We start from the raw sequence: 21,576 nt of genomic DNA, 5'->3' as shown, positions 1-21,576 counted from the left end.
CCACATACCGAAAGGACAGTTGAGATCAAGCCCGCATATCTGAATTTGGTCAGTGTTCATCAGTTTATGGGGAAAGATTATGAAGATTTGTATGCTCATTTGAATAATTTTTATGAGTTGGTGGCGACAATAGGGTACAATGACAATGTGAGGGAAGTTGCATATATGATGCTCTTTCCATTTTCTCTCCTTGGTGAAGATAGGGAATGACTCAAATCTCTTTGTACCCAAAGCTTAACCAACTTCAGTGATTTGGAATCCAAGTTTTTAACCAGATTCTTCCAACCAGCACGGTATGTGCATGCAAAGTTTGAGATATCAACTTTAAGGCAAGGTTCAGATGAAGCATTTTATGAAGCATGTGAACGTTTTCAGATGCTGTTGAGAAAATGCCCCAATCATGGTTTCAAAGATGTGGACTAGCTGAATTTATTTTGCAATGATTTCAAACTTGAGACAGAGATAATACTAGATGTCGCAATAGGTGGCACTATGATGGTTGTTCATGTTGAGCAAGCCATCCAAATTATAATTACTTTATCTTCAACAGATAGGCAAGCTCAACACAACGTGAGGACAATACAGAAAAGGGGGGGTGTTAGATTTGAACACTTCTGATGCTATTCTGGCTTAGAATAAGATTCTAACAACAATCGAGAGGAGACGAGAAGCAGATGCCAAAGCTGCCTCAACAGTTAAATGTGGTACGAACTCCTCCGGTTCATCAACAAGTATTATGCTGTGAATTCTGTGGAGGTGATCATGCAACTGGTCATTGTTCTATGCCTAACAAAAATCAAGAGGAAGAGGTTCAATATGTGAATAATTAGCCTCGTCAAGGAAACTTCCCCAACAACTCTTCATACATCAATCAATTCTTGCAGGGTTGAAGGGGAAATCAAAACCATAATTATGGTTGCGGACCAGAAGTAGGGCTATCAAACAGACAACCACCATTTCAGCAACCATTCCAACAGGGTCAATATCCACCAATGCATGAAAGACTTACCAAATTGGAGGATACTTTGGAAAATTTCTTGCAAGTGTCAATCACAAACCAAAAATATACTGAAACATCTATTATGAATCTAGAAACACAAGTGGGTCAATTGGCAAAATACATGGCAGAGCAGCATTTAGATCACCAACAGTTTTCAGCCAACACGGACTAATCCTAAGGAATACTACAAAGCCATTATTACCAGGGGCGGAAAGGTGATTGTCAAGGATGTTGGTAAGAATTTGATAATATATGAGGAAATGTTAATAGAAAAAGAGATTGAGGGAGAAAAAAGGGAGTTTGAAGAGATGCCAAATAAGGAGAACGTAGAGAGTGGAGAAGAGAAGAAAAAGAAGGAACTTCCACATCTGAAAAGTCTTCCTTATTCACAAAATCCTTCCAAGAAAGACAAAGAGAGACAATATACAAGGTTCGCGAATATATTCAAGAACCTTCAGATCAATATACCTTTCATGGAGGCCATGGAACAAATGCCTACTTATGCCAAGTTTATGAAGAATATGTTGACAAGGAATATGAAGTTTTCTGAGGAGACAGTGACACTTGAAGTTGGTTGTAGTGTAATAATTCATAAGTCTTTACCTGAAAAGACTAAGGATCCGAGAAGCTTCACAATACCACTCACTATTGGAGAATTATCTGTGGGGAAGACACTATTGGATTTGGGTGTCAGCATTAATATCATGCATTTGTCTATGTTGAAGAAGATTGGAGATTTAGAAATCAAACCTACAAGGATGACTCTGTAGCTTGCAGATAGATCAATGAAATTTCCTTATGGGGTTGTAGAAGATGTCCTAATTAAGGTGGACAAGTTGATATTTCCAGTCGATTTTGTGATAATGGATATTGAAGAGGATGCAGAAGTTCCTCTGATTTTGGGGAGACCTTTCATGAAGACTTCCAGGGTGAATATTGATGTTGATGAGGGAAAGCTAAAAGTCAGGGGACAATATGATGAAGTGAACTTCAACGTGTTTGAAGCCATGCATCCTTCGAAGGACAAGCAACATTGTTTCAGAGTAGATGTCAGTGAAGAACTATACATGAATGACACACATCTACACAAAAGCAGTCGTTTAGAGAAAACTTTGATGGGTGCACCTGAAGGTATAAATGCAAAAGAGGATAAGAGTATTGAGAATTATGTAGCAGAGCTAGGTGTATACCGAGAGTTTTCATCTCAACATGTCCAAACTTAGGAGCTAACCTAAACTCAGGAAATTGAAACTCATAAGTTGGAAATGAAAATGGTGTCTTCACATTTGAAGTATGCATTTATGGAAGATGGAGTTAATAAATCGGTTGTTATTAGCAACACTTTATCACGTGGGGAAGAACAAAGATTGATTGAAGTCGTGAAAACAAATGATGGAGTGATAGAATTGCAATATCCTGCATCTCAAAGAAGCTGGATAATTAATGGACAAATGGTGAAACCATACTTGGATGGTGACGTCGAGCGGCTCACCATAATCATCCATCTCAAAAACACATAAAGAAACAAGCGTCGAGCTAATGACGTTAAACAAGTGCTACCTGTAAGGCAATCCAACTTTTACTGTTTTTATGTTGTTTTATTTTTGTTACCAGTGTTGTTTTGTTTATATAAATCATTGCATAAAAGACTTGCACACACTCCACTTTTCCATCACGAGTCAAAAATTATAAGTGCATTTTGTCTTTTGTTCTTCAATATCATGTTATACTCTAGAATGATATCCTCAGACAGTGTCAGATGTACAAGCAACATGACTTTTATGCATCATATCAGATTCAATATCCAGACAACCAATTATGGATGAGTCCTAGAGAGATTTCACTGTACAGTATCCATGAACTGGGGTTAGGCCTACTTTTCCATGGGAGGCAGGAGATGGTGGACCATCTAGTCCTGATGCAGATGATGATGAATAAAAAATGATGTGGTGATGAACATATAATGAAAACAACAAACTGGTTCTTTCATTTCAATGTTTCAAGTCATTTATGTTTAAGTAGTTGTGTGTAACTATATGCAGCTGTTTTTATTTCAAGTGTGTTCAATCATGTATGTGTTAGTCTGTCTATGAGTAGTAATGTGTTTAACTCAATAAAGTGTGCATGTTTAGAAGAAAATTCAAAAAAAAAATCCAATTGTGTTTTCATGTTAGAAATTTTTTTTGTGTAGGCCTTGTGAATGGCAAGTGATTAGGGTTCTGAGTTTGACTGACTTCGGGATGTGGATGCATAAATCAGACATAGACTGAATAGATTGAATAATGAACAATTTAATCAAAGGAAAATAACCTTCAAACTGGTGAAAGAGTGTATCCAAACACAGATGAGTGACTTTGTTGGATTTTATCAATTAGTTTTGCCTGATTTTTGTGTCAATTGCCATTAAGCATGAAATATCAAGGAAATGATTAAGGCCTAGTTTAGGAGAGTTAAGCTACAACCAGAAAGCCAACCCTTATGAATCGTGAATCCAATTCTTTGTAGCCCCTTTGAGTTGAAAATTTCTTTTTGAAAATCATGCACCCAAGCCACAATAAAATATATCAATCCCCATACCCATGAGAAAGATCATTAGTGCATACAGATTTTAATTATTATGTTGGGAAATGGAAAAAATTGTGATTTATGTATCTGAGTTGAAATGTGAATTGAAAATTCTCCTTCTTCAATTATGTGTGAATGATGAGCATGAGGCAATGAAAGAAAAAAATGTGAATCATGCCAAAATAAGTGAAGACTCAAAAGAAAGAGTCAATTGAAGAAGGGGAATCAAAATGGTTAGTAGCATAAGTGATGATTTGGTGAAAGAAAGTTGAAAGTGCACTTCAAAGTGGACAAGTGAAGGAAGTTTGAGTATGCACTAATGGTCTATCTCCTTCTTTGTATCCTAGAAAAACAAAGTTTATTTGTAGCGAAGCCTCATTAGAAACCTATGTCAAGCCCTTGAGATTCGTTATTGAACATGTGTACATGACATAACTGAAATGAAAGACAAAGTTAAATTGTATGATTCTAGTAAAGAATTGAGTGAAACACTTCCCCCGAGAGTATAAGAGAGTTCATTTGATTGAATTGAGTAGTTAATCTTGCTATTCTGTTTGAACTTGAACTGCATACATATTTTGCAATCACTAAAAACTTAGATCACTATGGTCAAGCATGAAGTAGGTCTTCTTGAAAAAGTTTCACCATGATTCTAGATGATTGACATCATTGAATTAAATTGTTTAAAAATCAGGTTCACTACTTTGTTGAGTTAAATCCGTTACTTTGCTTGAGGACAAGCAAGATTCTAGGTTTGGGGGAGTTGTTAAGTGTTATGTTGTGAAGGAAATTCATAAAATTTTGGGCACTTATGGTGTAGTTATGATGAAATTTACGCACAACTCTAAAGAATGTAGTGTGATTAATCTTGTTTAAGGATGTTACATGTTTTTGTGTCAATTGTAGGAGAATAAGGAGTAGAAAAGATGGAATTTGAAGGAATCTGCGTAAAAGGAGCTCTGGATCCCTAGCCCAAGCGACAATTGCTAATTTTGGAGACCAAATCTTTGTGTGTCTCTCACCAAGTGACAATTGTTAATTCTGGAGGACAAATCTTTGTGTGACTCTCGTCCAAGCGAGAGCACCTTGCCCAAGCGAGGCACATAGTTGTCTTGCTCGCTCAAGCGGGAATCTCTAGCTTGAGCGAGAGCCTAAAACGTTGAATCAGATATAGGCGGTTACAAAACAGATCATGGGGGTTGCAATAAGTTTCAAAGCACTTTCTTCATACTTTCTAGAGAGAGAAACACGAGAGAGAATGAGAGAAGTCGTGGGAACGACTTTAGATCTGGATTATCTTGTATTTTACATCATTGTAGTGTTGTAATGCATATGATGAGTAGCTAATTCTCTCCATGTTGGGATTGAAATGTAATCTTCTAACTCTTGTATTCTTGGATTCAATTTGCAAATTTATTTTGTTGTTTGATTTTGGAAAGTTTATTTTATGCTTAATCCTTGATTCTTCTTAATTTCTAGTTTCTTGATCTTGGATCTAAGTTTAACTAGGAAGTTAAACTTGGAATCAAACTTGGATAATCTTTCCTGATTCATCATTAATCTAGAAATGGACAATGATGTATGAATTGCTTTTACATTGGATTTAATGCTAGATAATTGACTAAATATCCAAGGAATTGGTGTTTGATGAATTATCTAAGGATTTTGTAATCAATGAATTGATATAAATGATTCGAAGAAAATGTCGCATGAAGATCAATAACTTCGCAAGTTTTATAGAATTGAATCTAAAGATTACAAAGAGGATGAATGATGAAAGTCAATCCCAACTATTTTTATTTTGTTTTAGAAAACTATTTTAAATTAACCGTTTTTTGATAACCTAAACCAATGAACAATATTTTTTTTCAACTTTGTATATATTTACTCAATTTACTATTGTAGAAAATAATAGAGATCTGAATTGCTCTCTGAGAACAATATCCTAATATTTACCAGTTTTGTTACTTAAACGATAAGCTTCACTTGCCTTACCAAAAATACCAACAAGTACTCTTGTATTCGTATTTTGATCATAATGGAGTTTAATTAAATGACTTATACAACAGTTTTTACGTCTCATGTTGGTAAGATTTTCAACGTTAAAATCTTGTGTCTTTAGTTGATGCAATTATTTATTTCCGTTCCTCACAAATTCTCATTATTTAGGGGAATTATTATCTATTGCATATATTTTATTTGAATTATTGTTGTTATTGGCTTGAATTTCTTACTATAGTTATTTGACTTGTTTGAGTGATAAAAGTAAATAAAATTTAATGATATGTTTGAATGATGTCAATTATCAGGAAATGCACAACCGAAATTTAAAATATTGGAAAGCTCATATACAATATATCTATATGTATATACATATCCCGACATATACCGGTGATAATATATTGATGTACATGAACCGCCTATTATGACCGAAGATATTCTTGTTTTTCTCTGATGTAATGCATAACTGTTTGGTCTTATTTATGACTTAAACGTGTTTGAATTTTAACTAAAGACAATAAGTAGTTGGGTTATTAGCTTGACTTGGAAGTGGAGATTATAAGCGAATGACAAAGTATATCCAATGAATATTTTTGTGTATGTTTTCGACTTCTGTCTCCTTCTGACTTTTGTTAAACAAAACTATAAACATGAGTTGTCTACCTAATTAAATTCATATTAATACAAATGAGAAAACAATATTTTTTTGTTTTGCTAAAGTGCAAAGGTGCATCTTAGTGGATATATAAATATAATTATTGTTAGAAAATCAATGTTTAGGGTTATAGTAATTAGAAGATATACATATATGTAATTATGTATTGTGAAATTTGGATTTGGTTAAACAAAACTTTGGGAAGTGTGTGCAAATGAATGAGGTAGTTAAATTTTACATGGTGATCTTGTTATGGACATGATTATCTCAATTAAGTGTTGTATCAGATGAAAAAAATGAAGTTTTAAAGTTAGAATGGACAAATTGAAGGTAATAGATAATGAAAGAGAATTGGGGAAAATAAAAATGAATTACAATTAATCAAAAGTGAAAGAAAAACGAAAATAAAATGAAAGGAATAAAAGAATATAGTAAGAAATATAAGATCAAATAATAAAAGGCAAAGATAAAATGAAGAAAGGATATTTGCAATGAATTAATTTGGAATGATAATGTTTAGGCCCAAGTCGCAATAGATAGCCCAAACAAGTGCCAAACAAACGTACTTGACAAAGAGACTATGTGATGGATTAATTCTGATTAAAGGTGGAAATTGGATGGGTTTTGATGAATTTGTATTTGGATCCTAATGAATGGATAGAAAACTATCCATCAATGCATATAAATCAATTATATCACATTTTTAAATTATTTAATCTATTCATATCCAATGTATTTCAATCCATCCATTTTATCCATGTATCCACTTTAATGGATTGGATGGATAGATATCCAACCCACTTTTTTTTTTAATTTGAACAAAACAATTTTAATAAAGCAATTTGAAGAAAAACAATTCTTTTAAAAATTATTATTTAATAAATCATTTTTAAATATCAATTTTAAAAAAATTAAAAGTGTTTTCTTAAAAAGTGATTTTTTTTAAAAAAAACACATTTTAAAAAATAATTTTCTTAACAAACACTTTTAAAAATTGCTTTTTTGATAAGCACTTTTAAAAAGGTGAATTTGTGAAGTTTTTTTATAAGCATTGTTAATGGTAAGAATCTCTGGTGCAACATAATTGGCAGGATGTAAAAGTTCGGTTCGATTTTTGACGCAATTTAGTGACCGGACCTAACACAGATACCGTTCGGTTCTACTCGATTAACCACAAATTTTATTTAGGCACCAAACCGAACAGTTCATTAACTGTTCAGTTTTTAACTTATTTAAAGAAAATCCTTTAAGAAATAGATGAACAAAATTTGAAGGTATAAAGTCAACTAAATGAATACTAAACACATCAATAATAAAGTATTTAATTCTCTTTCTAGTAAAACAATAATAATTCAACATCTCAACGCACTGCAAACTTGAAAGAAAATAAAGGAAGAACTCGAGGACATTACTAATGATGTGGGGTATTAGGTGTTACTGTTGGACTAAAATATTGGTACCAAGTTTGTCATTCTTAAATTTTGTTGGACATTGTCGAAGATTTTGTGGACTAAAATTTCAAGTTTGCAGTGCGTTGAGATGTTGAATTATTATTATTTTACTAGAAAGGGTATTAAATACTTTATTATTGATGTGTTTAATATTCATTTAGTTGACTCTATACCTTCAAATTTTGTTCATCTATTTCTTAAAGAATTTTCTTTAAATAAGTTAAAAATTGAACAGTGAATGAACGTTTCGGTTTGGTGCCTAAATAAAATTTGCGGTTAATCGAGTTGGATCGAACGGTATCTTTGTATTAGGTTCGTCACTAAATTGCGTCAAAAACCGAACCAAACTTTTACACCCCTGCCAATTATGTTACACCAGATATTCTTACCAATAAGAGTGCTTATAAAAAAACTTCACAAATTCAACTTTTTTAATGTGTTTATCAAAAAAACAATTTTTAAAAGTGTTCGTTGAGAAAATTATTTTTTAAAATGTGTTTTTAAAAAAAAAATCCCTTTTTAATTTTTTTTAAATTGATATTTAAAAATGATTTATTAAATAATAATTTTTAAAATAAATTTTTTCTTCAAATTGCTTTATTAAAATTGTTTTGTTCAAATTAAAAAAAAGTGGGTTTGATATCCATCTATCCAATCCATTTAAATGGATACATATATAGAATGTATGGATTGGAATCCATTGTATATGGATGAATTGAATAATTTAAAAATGTGACGTAATGTAATGGATTCATATGGATTGGTAGATAGTTTTCTATCCATCCATTAGGATCTAAATTCAAATTCAGTCAAACTCATCCAATTGTCACCCCTAATAACCTAGACTATCTAATTTAAAAGTTATATTTTTTGATGGCTTTGAGCTACTAAATTGGATTTTCCACGTAGATACTTAGACTTAAAGAAAATTGAGGCATGTACAAATTTAATTAACATAAGAAAAAGCTTAAGAAATAATTGACAAACCTAAAAGCTATCCCCCAGATAAAGAATGAGAAACCTAGAAATAATTTTAAAAATGAACAAACACCAATGTTAAGACAATTTATATAGAATTCATGGACATATCTATGATATATCATATATAATAGCCAAATAAAAACGATCTATATATATATATAATGTGTGAGAATATTTTATTTTCCTTTATAAAGCTATAGATAAAAGTAGCAGAACAATTAAGATATAATTTATTAACAATTTAGTCATGTAAGACCCTGCTAGATCCACAAAAAGAATAAAAACTTTAAGAGTTCGATTCCTGATAGTGACATTTGTTCAGATGAGCAATCATTAAATCTGAAATAAATTAGTTTCATGAAAAAATATAAATATATTGGTAGTATAAATAAGATATAATGCAAGGATGTGATATTATTCTAGTTAAGGAGCATGAGATGAGAACATGTCCTCATGTTGAGTGGATCAAATTTTAAATTTGAACTTATATCTTTTAGATGTTATGGATGAATTTGACCCAAAGATTCTTTTTAGCGTCTTCAAACCAAATCATGGTATACATACATTGACAAGTTAGATAAATATTATTGAGCTCAAATCTCTACCATTGATATATTAATTATTATTGAGTTAAATAAAAATATTACAAATCAATAATAGATGGTGTAATAATAGTGTAAAAAACTTTACATCATAAATTTTAAACTCTTCTATTAACCATTTCATAACCACATATGTGAAAGAATAAAGGTAATAAGCATAAAACTAATCAAACTCTCATGAAAGGTAAACGTGCACTTGAGCACAAACTAAACCATGTAATAGATATCCAATACGTCCTTTATCATGCATTAAAACATTTCCAATGAAGAGATATAAGCAGCAAAAAAATAATACTGGAAATGTCACAAAGCAAATATTCTAAAAGGAAAATACTACTATAAATGGCACAAGATAAATATTCTAAAATATATCAAAATGAAGTGACACATAGTTCTTAAGAAAGAGAAACTACATAAATATAATTATGAGCTATTTTACAACTTAATATATGCTATTTTACAACTTAATAAATTTTCCTTATTTTTACAACTTAATATATGCTAAATCTGAACTTTTTCACTTGGAAAGAACGAAGAAGAAAAAACAAACATTTAAAACCATGTTGTAATAAACTAAGTTACAAAACTAACATCATTTTTCTTCTTCATATTTACAAATTCTAATTACTAGTGTTTAACAAGTGTATCAATAGTATAAAAAGATTTATAATATAACAACTAATATATATTAATACCAACGAGACGTTGATATAGTAGTGTAAAGTTTCATTAGATTCCAAAAAATCAATTATTCTTCATTTGAACAATACTTGTTAAGTGAGACAATCACACATCTCAAAAAAAATTAATTTATTACACATAACTAACTAAAATAATACTTTTGATAGTACTAAAAAGTTAATGATATATTAATAGGTTATTGCAAAATCTTGTATTACAAAACATGGACTTTTAATAGAAATCACACACATGACATAACAATTAATGATATACTAATATCAGAAAAAATAGCATTGTCAATGTACATCTCCTTTTCTTTTAACTGTTGATGCTTCAAAATAATACATGATCTTTCTATAACACAATTTTTTTCCCTTACAATATAATACATTTGATAACACCATTTTTCTGAGTCAAATAACATTACCCATTAATACATACATATATAGTTATTTTTTTTTATAAAAATAAATGAATAATAATAAAGACAAAATAATAAACCAGTGATCTTCTGGATTTGTCTATCGTTTTTGCTTCAAATTCCTCTACCCCAAACTGAGTGTTAGAAGTAAGAAGCTTTGACTCATGGAGAAGAACCAGAAACAGAGCAACTCTGTTTTTATTCACTTGGTGGTGGTTCTGTTACTATGTTCCTCCTCTGTTTCGGTTTCAGAGAGGATTGTTCCTCTCTTGCAGAGTTACGAAAAACCCATTTTTAGATCGAACTTTCAAACCATTTATGACACTTCAAAGTATGGTGTATTTCATCTTAGTAATGGGTTGGCTCAAACTCCTCAAATGGGGTTCGTCTCTCTCTCTCTCTCTCTCTTTTAATTTTTGGGTTATTTAGTTTATCTAGAATTGGAATTAAAGTTTGTTTGTTTCTTCTTTTTCTTTTTGAGGGTCTCAATTTTAATGTTTATTTTAGTTTTTCTTTTAAAATGATTGGTGGGGTTACTTATTTTGCATGATTTGGTTTTGTGTAGATGGAATAGTTGGAACTTCTTTGCCTGCAATATCAATGAAACTGTCATTAAGGAAACTGGTATTTTTCATTTTCTACCTTTGATGTTACCATTTGTTAATTTCCTCAATGAATTAGTGCATGCGTGATGGATTGTGATGATGAATAGCATGGAAGATAAATATATTGATATTCTCTTTTCAAAGTTTTGATTTTGCTATGTTAAGGATAAATATACTTTTTCTTTGATTTTTTTTTACCATAACTACTGATATTCTTTTTTGTTATACTACTATTAGTAATTTATGGTACAATACATTTGGCCTCTTATGATCCATGTAATCAACCCAACAAAAAGGTTTTGGTTGCTGTTATTTGATAATTACTAATAAAACAACAACTATAATTCTTCTGCTATTGGAAAAGAAATGAGTTTAATTGTCATGGAAAATTGGAAAACTATAAGTGTTATAAAAGCCAATACATTTCAAGGGGTTGGGAATGAAATTCCTCTTTGTTGCTGGCTTTGTTTGTGCTTCGAGCCTCCGAGTAACATTATATTCTTGAAACATTTTTTGATTACAGGTAAACTATTTATGCAAGATAGAAAGTTCATTTGCTTTCCTAGCGAATTTTGTATTGAATTGGATATGATTTTGTATTAAGATGTATATAAAAAATCTGATGTTTGTAATTTCCAATGGCATATTTTTTCAATCAAGCATTATGGTTCATCTTTTATAAGCAAAATAGCAGTAATTTATGTCTACCAGTACTGATATGTATTTTATCTTTCCAGCTGATGCGCTGATATCAACTGGGTTGGCTGATATTGGCTATGTGTATGTCAACATAGGTACGGTTCTGTATATTCGAAGTGAATGTTCTAACCATAGCTAATCTATTATATACTTGTTTGATATTCCAATTTACAATGTGCAGATGATTGCTGGTCTAAAGCAACAAGAGATTCAAAGGTCAGCTATATCTTGTTCCTTTCATTGTTACTGGATCACCATGGTCATCATCTTTCTCTTATCTTGCAAACTTATCGGCTTTCAATGTTGTCTATCTTGACTTTCGATTAGACGAGGAGAAGTTGTTTAATGTTTTAATTTGCATTTGTTAAGTATTTTGCTAAGTGTATCGCACAAAATAGGTTTAAGTCATAAGATATATTTTAGGAAATGGTTATATATAAAAGATTCTTACTATGTGTATTTGTTGTTTTTAATGTTTAATCAAGAAAGAAAGAAAGCATGCATACATGCACTATTCGTTTTCTGTGAGTAAGTAGTTCTGTAGCAAATATTTAACGTGATGGAAACATTATCCACAGTAAACATATGTTGATCCTTACTGTTTTTTCTGTGGTAGTGCAGGGTCAACTGGTCCCGGATCCTAAGACATTCCCATCAGGAATCAAAGCTCTTGCAGATTATATACATGGGAAGGGACTCAAGATCGGTATATATTCTGATGCTGGGTAGGATTTCATTGCAAAATTAAGCCTGATATTTGACCATTTTTTCATTCTAAAATCTAAAATAAACCATTCCCATGTTCAATGTGATTAACCGATCTTTTAATATTCTGCTCGATTTTTTTTCATTGCCAACTGTTATTAGGGCTTTTACATGTCAAGTCAGACCAGGGTCACTTTTCCATGAAAATGATGATGCAGATTTATTTGCCTCTTGGGTTAGATTCTATTCTCTCTCTCTTTTTAATTTGCAAAAATAGGATCAGGGAGATTCTTCATGTTTCAGGGAGTTTGCGGATGTCATAGGAAAATATTACTCCCTATTCATTTCTATTTTATATGAGCATCACATGTGGACAGGGTGGGGTTCAAATTGCACTTCATATAAATTATTTTTCTCTACAGCCTCAAAAGTCTGTTTATCAAATCAATTTTTTTCTCGGAAACAAGACCAGCCTTAAATATTTGGACAAGAAAATAATTTGGAGATTTTAATGGAATTCTTTTCATGTTATTGGTCTTCATGGAAATTAGCAATGACCTATACCTTCATAGGTATTTTGTAATTTGTATACTGCATCACAGTTAGATTGTTAAAATCACAGCAATACTTCAGAATTTCTAAAGGAAATAGTGAAGTAATACCTGAAAACTAGTCTCTCGACTTGATAAGCTTTACTATAAATATAACTGGGAGGTTAAGGTAACAAATATTCCCTTTGAAAAAAGTTGACAAATATTGTCTTATGCTATCTTGAGGTGCTTTTAGGAGTCATCCATTCATAATCTGAGGCACTGACACCTCTTCTGACAGAGGTGTCTCCATGTCCAACATGTGTCTGTCATGGACAAATCCTATTACATTGGTCAGACACCTCATCTCAGGTGTCCAATTTTAAATTATTTTTTATCGGCTCTGAATCTTAGCGGACGCATCTCTGACACTTAGCCAACACCCTAAATTGACTTGGATGCCTCTCGGACAGTTATGCAAAAAAATTCTACATTTTTGTAGATAAACTTAAAAGGTGAAAAGTTTGGATAATGAGGAAACTAAAATGTGAGATATAAGATGAGTTGAGTTTGGATTACTTGATTTTGAAGTTGCTAACTCAATGCTTTTAATGATGATGATCAAGAAGATGGGAAGGTTCTAGGCAGATTAAAAGTGAAGGATAGTTTATATTATATTTTGCAATTTTTTTTGTAAAGAGATGGAATGATTACGTTGTAAAGTGATGCCTCTTTAATATTTTTTGTGGCCCGTCATCATACCAAAATATATAAACATTAACTCTCAAATTAAATATTTTCTCATGTTTATATTTAATTCTATTTTTGATATTACACACACACACACACAATATATATATACATATACATATATAGTGTTGTGTCCTCATATCCTGTATTTTTAACATTGGCCGTGTCGTGTTTGGTGTTCGTGTCGGAGTCGGTACTTCATAGTTCATAACTAAACATTTCAGTCACATTATTCATAAATTTGAATTGTTGTTAGTTACATTTTCTTTAATTCACCAGTTGTTTTTTTTGCTGTTCAATTCTTTTACCAGGGTATAGATTATTTGAAGTATGACAATTGTTTCAATCTTGGCATCCCACCAAAAAAAAGGTTTCTTCTCATCTTTGTCTCATTGTAGTTGCAAAAGCAGCAACATCTAGTACATTTAAATTGATTCAACCTGGTTCTATGTGTTCTAGATATCCACCGATGCGTGATGCTCTCAATGCAACCGGACGTACGATTTTCTATTCACTGTGTGAATGGTAATGAGCTGCATGTGCTGTTTGTTATGAGTTTAGGTACTTGTAGCTTGACAAAAATTTTCAACTACACTTTTGTTTTTGCAGGGGTGTTGATGACCCTGCCTTATGGGCCGGCACGGTTGGTAATAGTTGGCGCACAACCGATGACATCAATGATTCATGGGCAAGGTTAAAATTCTGGACTTTGACTTATATAGGTTGTGCATATAATGTTCTATGAGGGGTAAGAGTTCTCGTAGTTCAGTAACATCAATATAGGTCAGAGACACTTCAGATAATAGCTCTAACCAGATAAAACAAAGTTGTGGTCAAATCAGTCCTTGATTACTGCCTTGGAGTTTTGTTTCTAACCAGCATGAAGATGGTTACTTTTAGAAATTGCATGTGATGATGACATTAATGACTTTTTTATTATTTTGTTTCATGTTGAAAAATGTTATTAAATTTTCATTTTAGTTCATATAACTTAGAATATTCAGTTAATATAATCAGAACATATTTAGTGACAAGCTCATCTGTTTTCCACTATGTTAAGGCTCTGTATCCTTGTCATAAAAGAGCGTTCTATCGAGAGAAATCATGTCTTAAAAGAATGTTATTGGATCATGGTGATATAAATGACATTAGCATATAGTTAGATATTACATTTTTAATGTGGTATCTGGTTCATGCTGCAACATCCTTCTATTTAAACTTGGGTAGGCCACTTTGGACTAGTTGGATCCATTCCCCATGATAATTTTACATACCTATCACCAAAAGATACTTCTTGGCCAACCATAAATTCATTTTCCAAATAATTTTTTCTCACCATTTCAATAAGGAGTTTTAACATATCATTATTGTCTATAATTTCTGCTTGCTCGATAGTTTTATTCTTAAAATTGTTGTTTTTCTTGTTTAGCATGACAACTATTGCCGATCTTAATGACAAGTGGGCTGCATATGCTGGTCCTGGAGGATGGAATGGTATACATATTCCCTCTCTTGAATTTTTTTATTGAAAATATAGAGCATATCAGAAGCATTCTTAATCATCCCTCATATTACCCTTCCTTGACAGACCCAGATATGTTGGAAGTTGGCAATGGTGGCATGACTTACGAGGAATATCGTGCTCACTTCAGCATCTGGGCTTTGATGAAGGTCCTTCTCTTAATTCCTATTTCTCCTTCCTCCCCTTCTGTAGAGCAGCTACACCACTTACATGAATGGAGCATGTTTGTTATACTGGATTTGTGACTGTATTTCATTAATCATCTTTCATCACCCGTTTTTTATCTGTTTCCTGATAATTTAGCCAGTTATTTGGGATTAAATATCAATTACGATAGCAGATAATGGGGGACAAATTGATTTTCTGGTGAAGATTAAAGAAAAGAAAAGGCCAACCTTTGTTCGTAAATTTGTTTAATTTTTTATGTGAGGGTAATCGTTAAGTTTGTTAATATTGGCCATAATTTTTGTGAATGAAGCAGGAAGATATTCATGCAAAGATCATAAGTTGACACAAATGCTAAAGCTGTAAGTTTTCAAAAACTAAAATTTAAACTTATGTGTGCAGGCTCCATTATTGATTGGTTGCGATGTAAGAAATTTAACTGCTGAAACACTTGAGATTTTGAGCAATAAGGAAGTCATTGCCGTAAATCAAGGTAATACCACCTTTTTTATTCCGCGTAACCATTTGGTGCATTATGCCTCTCTATGTTGTTCTTCATAAGTTATATGAGTAAGGTTATTGATTCTTATGTCTCTCTGCAGACCCACTTGGAGTCCAGGGAAGGAAGGTTTATGCTACTGGAAAAGATGGTTGCAGTGAGGTAATCTATTCTGTATCACCTCATAGTGCATCTACTTCATAAAGCTTGCTTATTTTGTCCAGTTTTTCTAGGTTTATTGTAGTCATGCTTCACAGTTCAGATGGTATCTATCTGGATGAACTTACATGCATCTTCATCTTCAATTTTTTATAGGCATTGTTATTTTTACGGGGATGGGGGAGGGGGGAAATTTTGTAGCTGCCGGGTTTGAACCCAGGTGCTAACACTTCATGTCCTGCAGCTTTACCCACTTAGCTGACTCTTCGGGACATCTTCGATTAACGTTTATCTCACTATCCTGCTAATTTCTCTCTCTTTAACATATGTTGTATGAAATCAATGTGGTCCTTGGTCCTTGTCTGTGAAACATGTTCTTAGATGCAACTTAAAAAGAATTAACAATGAAAAAACTACTAGACTAGTGTTATGCTCTATTTTGCTGTTCGATATTCAGATTGACTTCAGTATTTTGTCACTTTAGAAGGACAAATCAGTTGTTCCTATTAAGATCTTAAGGTAGCAAATATGTGACTTATCTCCACTATATTGTGGACGTTCCCGACTCGAACATGATGGAGGATACCTGTGGCTAGACAAAAAAAGTCGTGTACATGTAATATGCTAAATTTAGCTCTCAATATTACACCTTTACAGGTTTGGGCAGGTCCTTTATCAGGACATAGATTGGCTGTTGCTCTCTGGAACAGGTGCTCAAAAGTTGCTACTATAACAGCTCCATGGACAGCAGTTGGGCTTGAATCTGGAATTCGGGTTTCTGTACGGGATTTGTGGCAGGTAAGTTATACTAGTTGCATGAAACTCCCCTGAGATACTCTGTCTATATGATTTTATTGGGTGTTATGCCTTCTGGTGGAGCTTCTATTTCTTTGTTATTTCGGGATACTTTCCCTTTTTAATTGGAAAAACTCCCCTTAGTTTTTTCTAATTGTTTTTGCACAAAAGCCCTATATTTGGTCCTTTATGAACTCTAAATTTGTGACTTTGTGTATATAGTCATTGTTGAAATACTGATGAAAATAGTAAATAAATTGTATTGATAATGATATGATGATATCATGATAAAAAGTCATAATAGTAACTTCTATTTATATTAATACTATACTCATAATTAAACAATGAAACAAATCATAAAAGGCGAGAGTGTAATATCTATGCACTATTAGTGTAAAGATTTATGCATAGTCATTACATCATCCACCATTCATTTGTATTACTTTCTTTGAATATCAATGATTATTAAACTTGAATGATGGACAATGTATAAAACTCATACTGTCAGTGCATACATTCTTTTTTCAAAAGATCAAATAAAGTAATCTTATTCTCAAGAGAGAAGATACTCTAAACAAATATGAGATATAATCATCACAATTTGAGATATCCTCTCTATATCTAAGTATTAATCAGTTATTCTCTACAATATAATTTAAGATATTGTAAGATACTTTCTTTTATAGTAATTGAGGTGTTGACATATCAATGTTAATTGCTATTGGTGAATACATAACATCATTTCTTTCCTTCATATGCCATTTGAGAAAAAACAGCTCATCTCACATTTCAAATGACATGTGAAGAATGACATGAAGTAGTTTTAGATGTATATATGTAATCATCTACTGTCAAACTGCCATGTTGACAGACATCGATGCCGCATTGCATCGATCGAGGAACTAAATTAAAGTGAATCAAAAAAGCCATGGACTAACTTGAAAATAAAAACAAATGCTGGGGACACATGAGTCTGAGTCTCATTTTTACTATTAAGAACTTGCTAACTAATGTTTTGTGAATTTACTATATCTTGCAGCACAAGGTAGTAACTACAGATGCAGTATCCTCATTCAGTGCTAGTGTTAATGCTCATGATTCTCACCTCTATATTTTGGCTCCTGCTACACCATCTTACTCTGTACAATAGTTGCTCATGCTTCAGCACACCCATGGATTTTGGTGCACATTTATACAGGACTTAGTTGGATGTTGCTCAAGGATAAGATGGTGCCATTGACATTTTGGATTCCTTGCTTTTATGAAAGTGGACTAAGTAAATATCTGTTTGTGCATTTTGTCCTCTTTTTTCTTTGGTATTGGTCATACAGAAGATAAAACTTATGCTTTTAAGTGTTTATAGTGTTGCCATATCAAATAAGTTGTGTACTATATGTCATGCTACTCATGAATCATGATCACACGGATTTATGATTTTATGTAATGTATGAATTATGGGAATCTGAAATGGGTACTTATGGTTAGTTTCTTTTCAAAATTTAAAATTGAGAAATTTTTCCATAGATTATTGTTGACTATGAAGTGTATGTAGTTATAATGTAATAATTTAATTATCACGAGCTATTATGATTAGTTCATTTGCATCAAGGACCTTCCAAGTTTATACCAAAAGAACCTTTCGAAATTGGGCCAACTAGGACGTGAGTTTGAATCACATATGGTATCATGTTGAGTATGTAAATAATCTATAAAGAGAAAAATGTATTTCTTTGATACAAAGAGATAAGTTATCTTCTCCTCCAATAAAATTATGACATTGGTCATATTTCATTATTTTCTGAAAAAGTATTTTTAAAACTAAACAAAACAGTATACATGTCATATATTTTTTCTAGCTGAGGGATAAGTTATTTCTTGCTATGAATTGATACTTTATTCTCATACTTTTGTGAATATTTAGAGTGGTCAGATCTACCCTATTTCTGAAGCTGGTCAAAAACTTATGATTATGCATATAAAAAACTTAGATAGAGAAATTTACTTTGATAGTATAAATGTTTTTTTTACGTTGTTAGTAAATTATCTATCATTCATATATTAATTATCATTGATTCTCAAATAAAAGTAACACAAATTAATAATGAATGATGTGTTGACAATATAAAATAGAGTAAATTACACTGACATCTCATGAGTTTTAGCGAAATTACATAAACTACCCCTCAATTTTCTACATTTACATAAACCCCTAACTTTTATACTTTCATTACACGGACCACCCCTACATGAGAAATAAGTGCAATCTTTTAAACAAAAAATGTGATAAATGTAATTAAGTTGAATAAAATATGGTATATTGTGGAGACAAGTTCAAATAATATATGAGTCAATACATCTTTATTATTTTTGGTTCTTTATGATATTGTATAAGAACAATTTAAATAATATCTCTTTAAAATTGTTGATGCATTTTGTAATAAAAAATAATAAAGATACATTGATTTGTATATTATTTGGATTTTTCATCGTAATATATGATATTTTGTTTAACTTAATTACATTTATCACAATTTTTATTTAAAAAATTACACTTATTTCTCATGCAGTAGTGGTAAGTGTAATGAAAGTATAAAAACTAGGGGAGGTTTGCGTAGGTGTAAAAAAGTGAGGGGTGATTTGTGTAATTTCACTAAAACTCAGGGGATGTCAGTGTAATTAAATCTATAAAGTATTATACACTGACAATGCGTAGATTTTAAACTCTTATTCAAAGGATTTAATATGTATACACTGACAATTTAAGTGTTTTCTACATTATAAGTAAATTATTCAGCATTCATATGTTAATTATCATTGATTCTTAATGAGGCATGATTTGTTAAAAGTATAAAAAACTTGAGACTTAAACTCTTGCTTAAATCAGGTACTATCATTGGAATTTGGAACAAAAGAAGTGTCTTCCCCGTGAAGGAAGTTCATTTTTTAAAACTCACTAACATCTTCACAGTAAATACAAGAGAGACGCCAATTTTTTCCTCCCCATTTAGAATGGGTATGTGTACATGCTAAAACTGAGTATGATAAGAATTATGCACTTTAAAATGCTAAAATTTATAATATAAGATCAATTCTCATCAAAATCGTGACATTATTGATAAGGCAAATCGCAACTGCACGGTTGTATCGTTAAGTAATAAAATATCGATCCCACGAGAACTGGATAATTCATTTAATTATAACAATTAATTTATATTTAACTCAAAGATGAATTAAAATTGAATTTAGAACAATTGAACAATTGACAAGAATAATTATGAAAATATTAAAAATGATTGAAATCTAATTTATGAAGAGTTCTCAGGATAATGGTTATCGCTTTTACACTCCCAAATCATTGTTTTGCTCCTTTTCATGAACTTTAAGTTGTGAGGGTGAATTGCTCTTTAATATGTGTCATCCTCTCTCGAGCTCCAACACATGTTCTCAATTGAAGTCGCACCTACTCTCGTGGTATGATTATTGATCAAATCATTTACTTGGATCTTTCTATCCAATTGCTTCGTAGCAATCCAGGGTGAATTTCAGAAACCTCCGAGAATCCTAATACTACTCTTATGAATTAGGATTATAGCTTGAATAACTGAATGGTCAGGTAGTTGAGTTCACCTCACACGAATAAAACTCGGTTTAATTATTCAAATTACAACACTCAATGAAATAAAAATAAGAACAAATGTTATTGAATGTAAAAGGGCATAGCCCCAATCCTAGAAACAAAAGGAATTACTCACTCATGATGGAGAAGAAAATATCAAATTCTAAATTAGAGAATTGTAGTATAAAGTGTAAAGTGTTTCATCATTGAGGGAGATCCCTCATTTATCATAATTACAAAATAATGGGTTAAGCCCAACAAAACAAATCTAAAAAATAGGAATAGAATATCACATTCACGACTTCTTTTGGTCATTCAATTGGTCTTCACATAGCCTTAACACCGAATTCCATCTTTTGCATTCAATCTCTACTCTTTCTGGCTTCAGTCCATCCAAACTGCACAACATAACCAAAAACACTCGCTCAACCCGAACAAAGAGAAATAAAAGCTAAAAACAATCCTAAAGTCTTTATTATATACTAAAAAACCAGTTAAATGAAATGCAAATGTAGCATAATTTCACACTCATCAAATCCCCTCAAGCTTATCTTTTGTTTGTCCTCAAGCATGTATTATGTCCAAATTATACAATCATGTATGAATGACACAATATCCAACCATGACCCAAAATAACAAGCAATCTCATGTTAGTTTTGAAACAACCGAGACATCAATACAAGACAATCATAAATAAATTTAATTCATGCTAAGTCTTTGAGTCATAACAACTGCATGAATTAGGGTCACTCTTCTCTCATCACTCTCATGTGTTTACAGGTCATAATATTTCGTTCAAATTTTCATGAAAGTAAATTATCATAGGCTTGATTATAGACCAAAATGCCAATTACTGTATTTGAATGCATGCAATAATCAAGAGGTCTTTAAATGATTGTAATGGGACCAAAGTGAACGATTTAAGGTGGGATAAACAAAGAATAATACTTCGAAAGTCTTAGAAATATTTCCCAAAATACTTAAACTTTTTAGACATCTGATTGAAGTATTGGGATTCTCTTAATATGTCTTACTTTATCATATGATCTTTTTCATCAACCTTTTTCTTTACAACACACCTCCTTTTTTGGAGTCCCTCTCTTTTAGTATATTTTTGTATTTTTTTTTTGTTTTCTAAAAAGAAGGGATGAAATTTATTTATTTATTTTCTTCT

The 21,576-nt window shown here is 31.6% G+C and overlaps 1 protein-coding gene across 1 annotated transcript; it reads left to right on the top strand.

Moving 5' to 3' along the window:
- On the top strand, nucleotides 10,458-18,309 carry LOC109343439 (alpha-galactosidase 3). The gene is made up of 15 exons (XM_019581713.1): nucleotides 10,458-10,739; nucleotides 10,923-10,981; nucleotides 11,700-11,756; nucleotides 11,843-11,877; nucleotides 12,283-12,386; nucleotides 12,529-12,601; nucleotides 13,958-14,016; nucleotides 14,106-14,171; nucleotides 14,256-14,339; nucleotides 15,076-15,140; nucleotides 15,235-15,317; nucleotides 15,736-15,826; nucleotides 15,936-15,994; nucleotides 16,649-16,789; nucleotides 17,826-18,309. Exons 1-15 carry the CDS (start codon nucleotides 10,522-10,524, stop codon nucleotides 17,934-17,936), a joined length of 1,305 nt encoding a protein of 434 aa, XP_019437258.1. The 5' UTR covers nucleotides 10,458-10,521; the 3' UTR covers nucleotides 17,937-18,309.

The sequence above is a fragment of the Lupinus angustifolius genome, chromosome LG03 (genome assembly GCF_001865875.1).
Source record: "Lupinus angustifolius cultivar Tanjil chromosome LG03, LupAngTanjil_v1.0, whole genome shotgun sequence".
In the NCBI taxonomy this organism is placed as follows: domain Eukaryota; kingdom Viridiplantae; phylum Streptophyta; class Magnoliopsida; order Fabales; family Fabaceae; genus Lupinus; species Lupinus angustifolius.
This window is presented reverse-complemented; position numbering and strand designations above follow the sequence as displayed.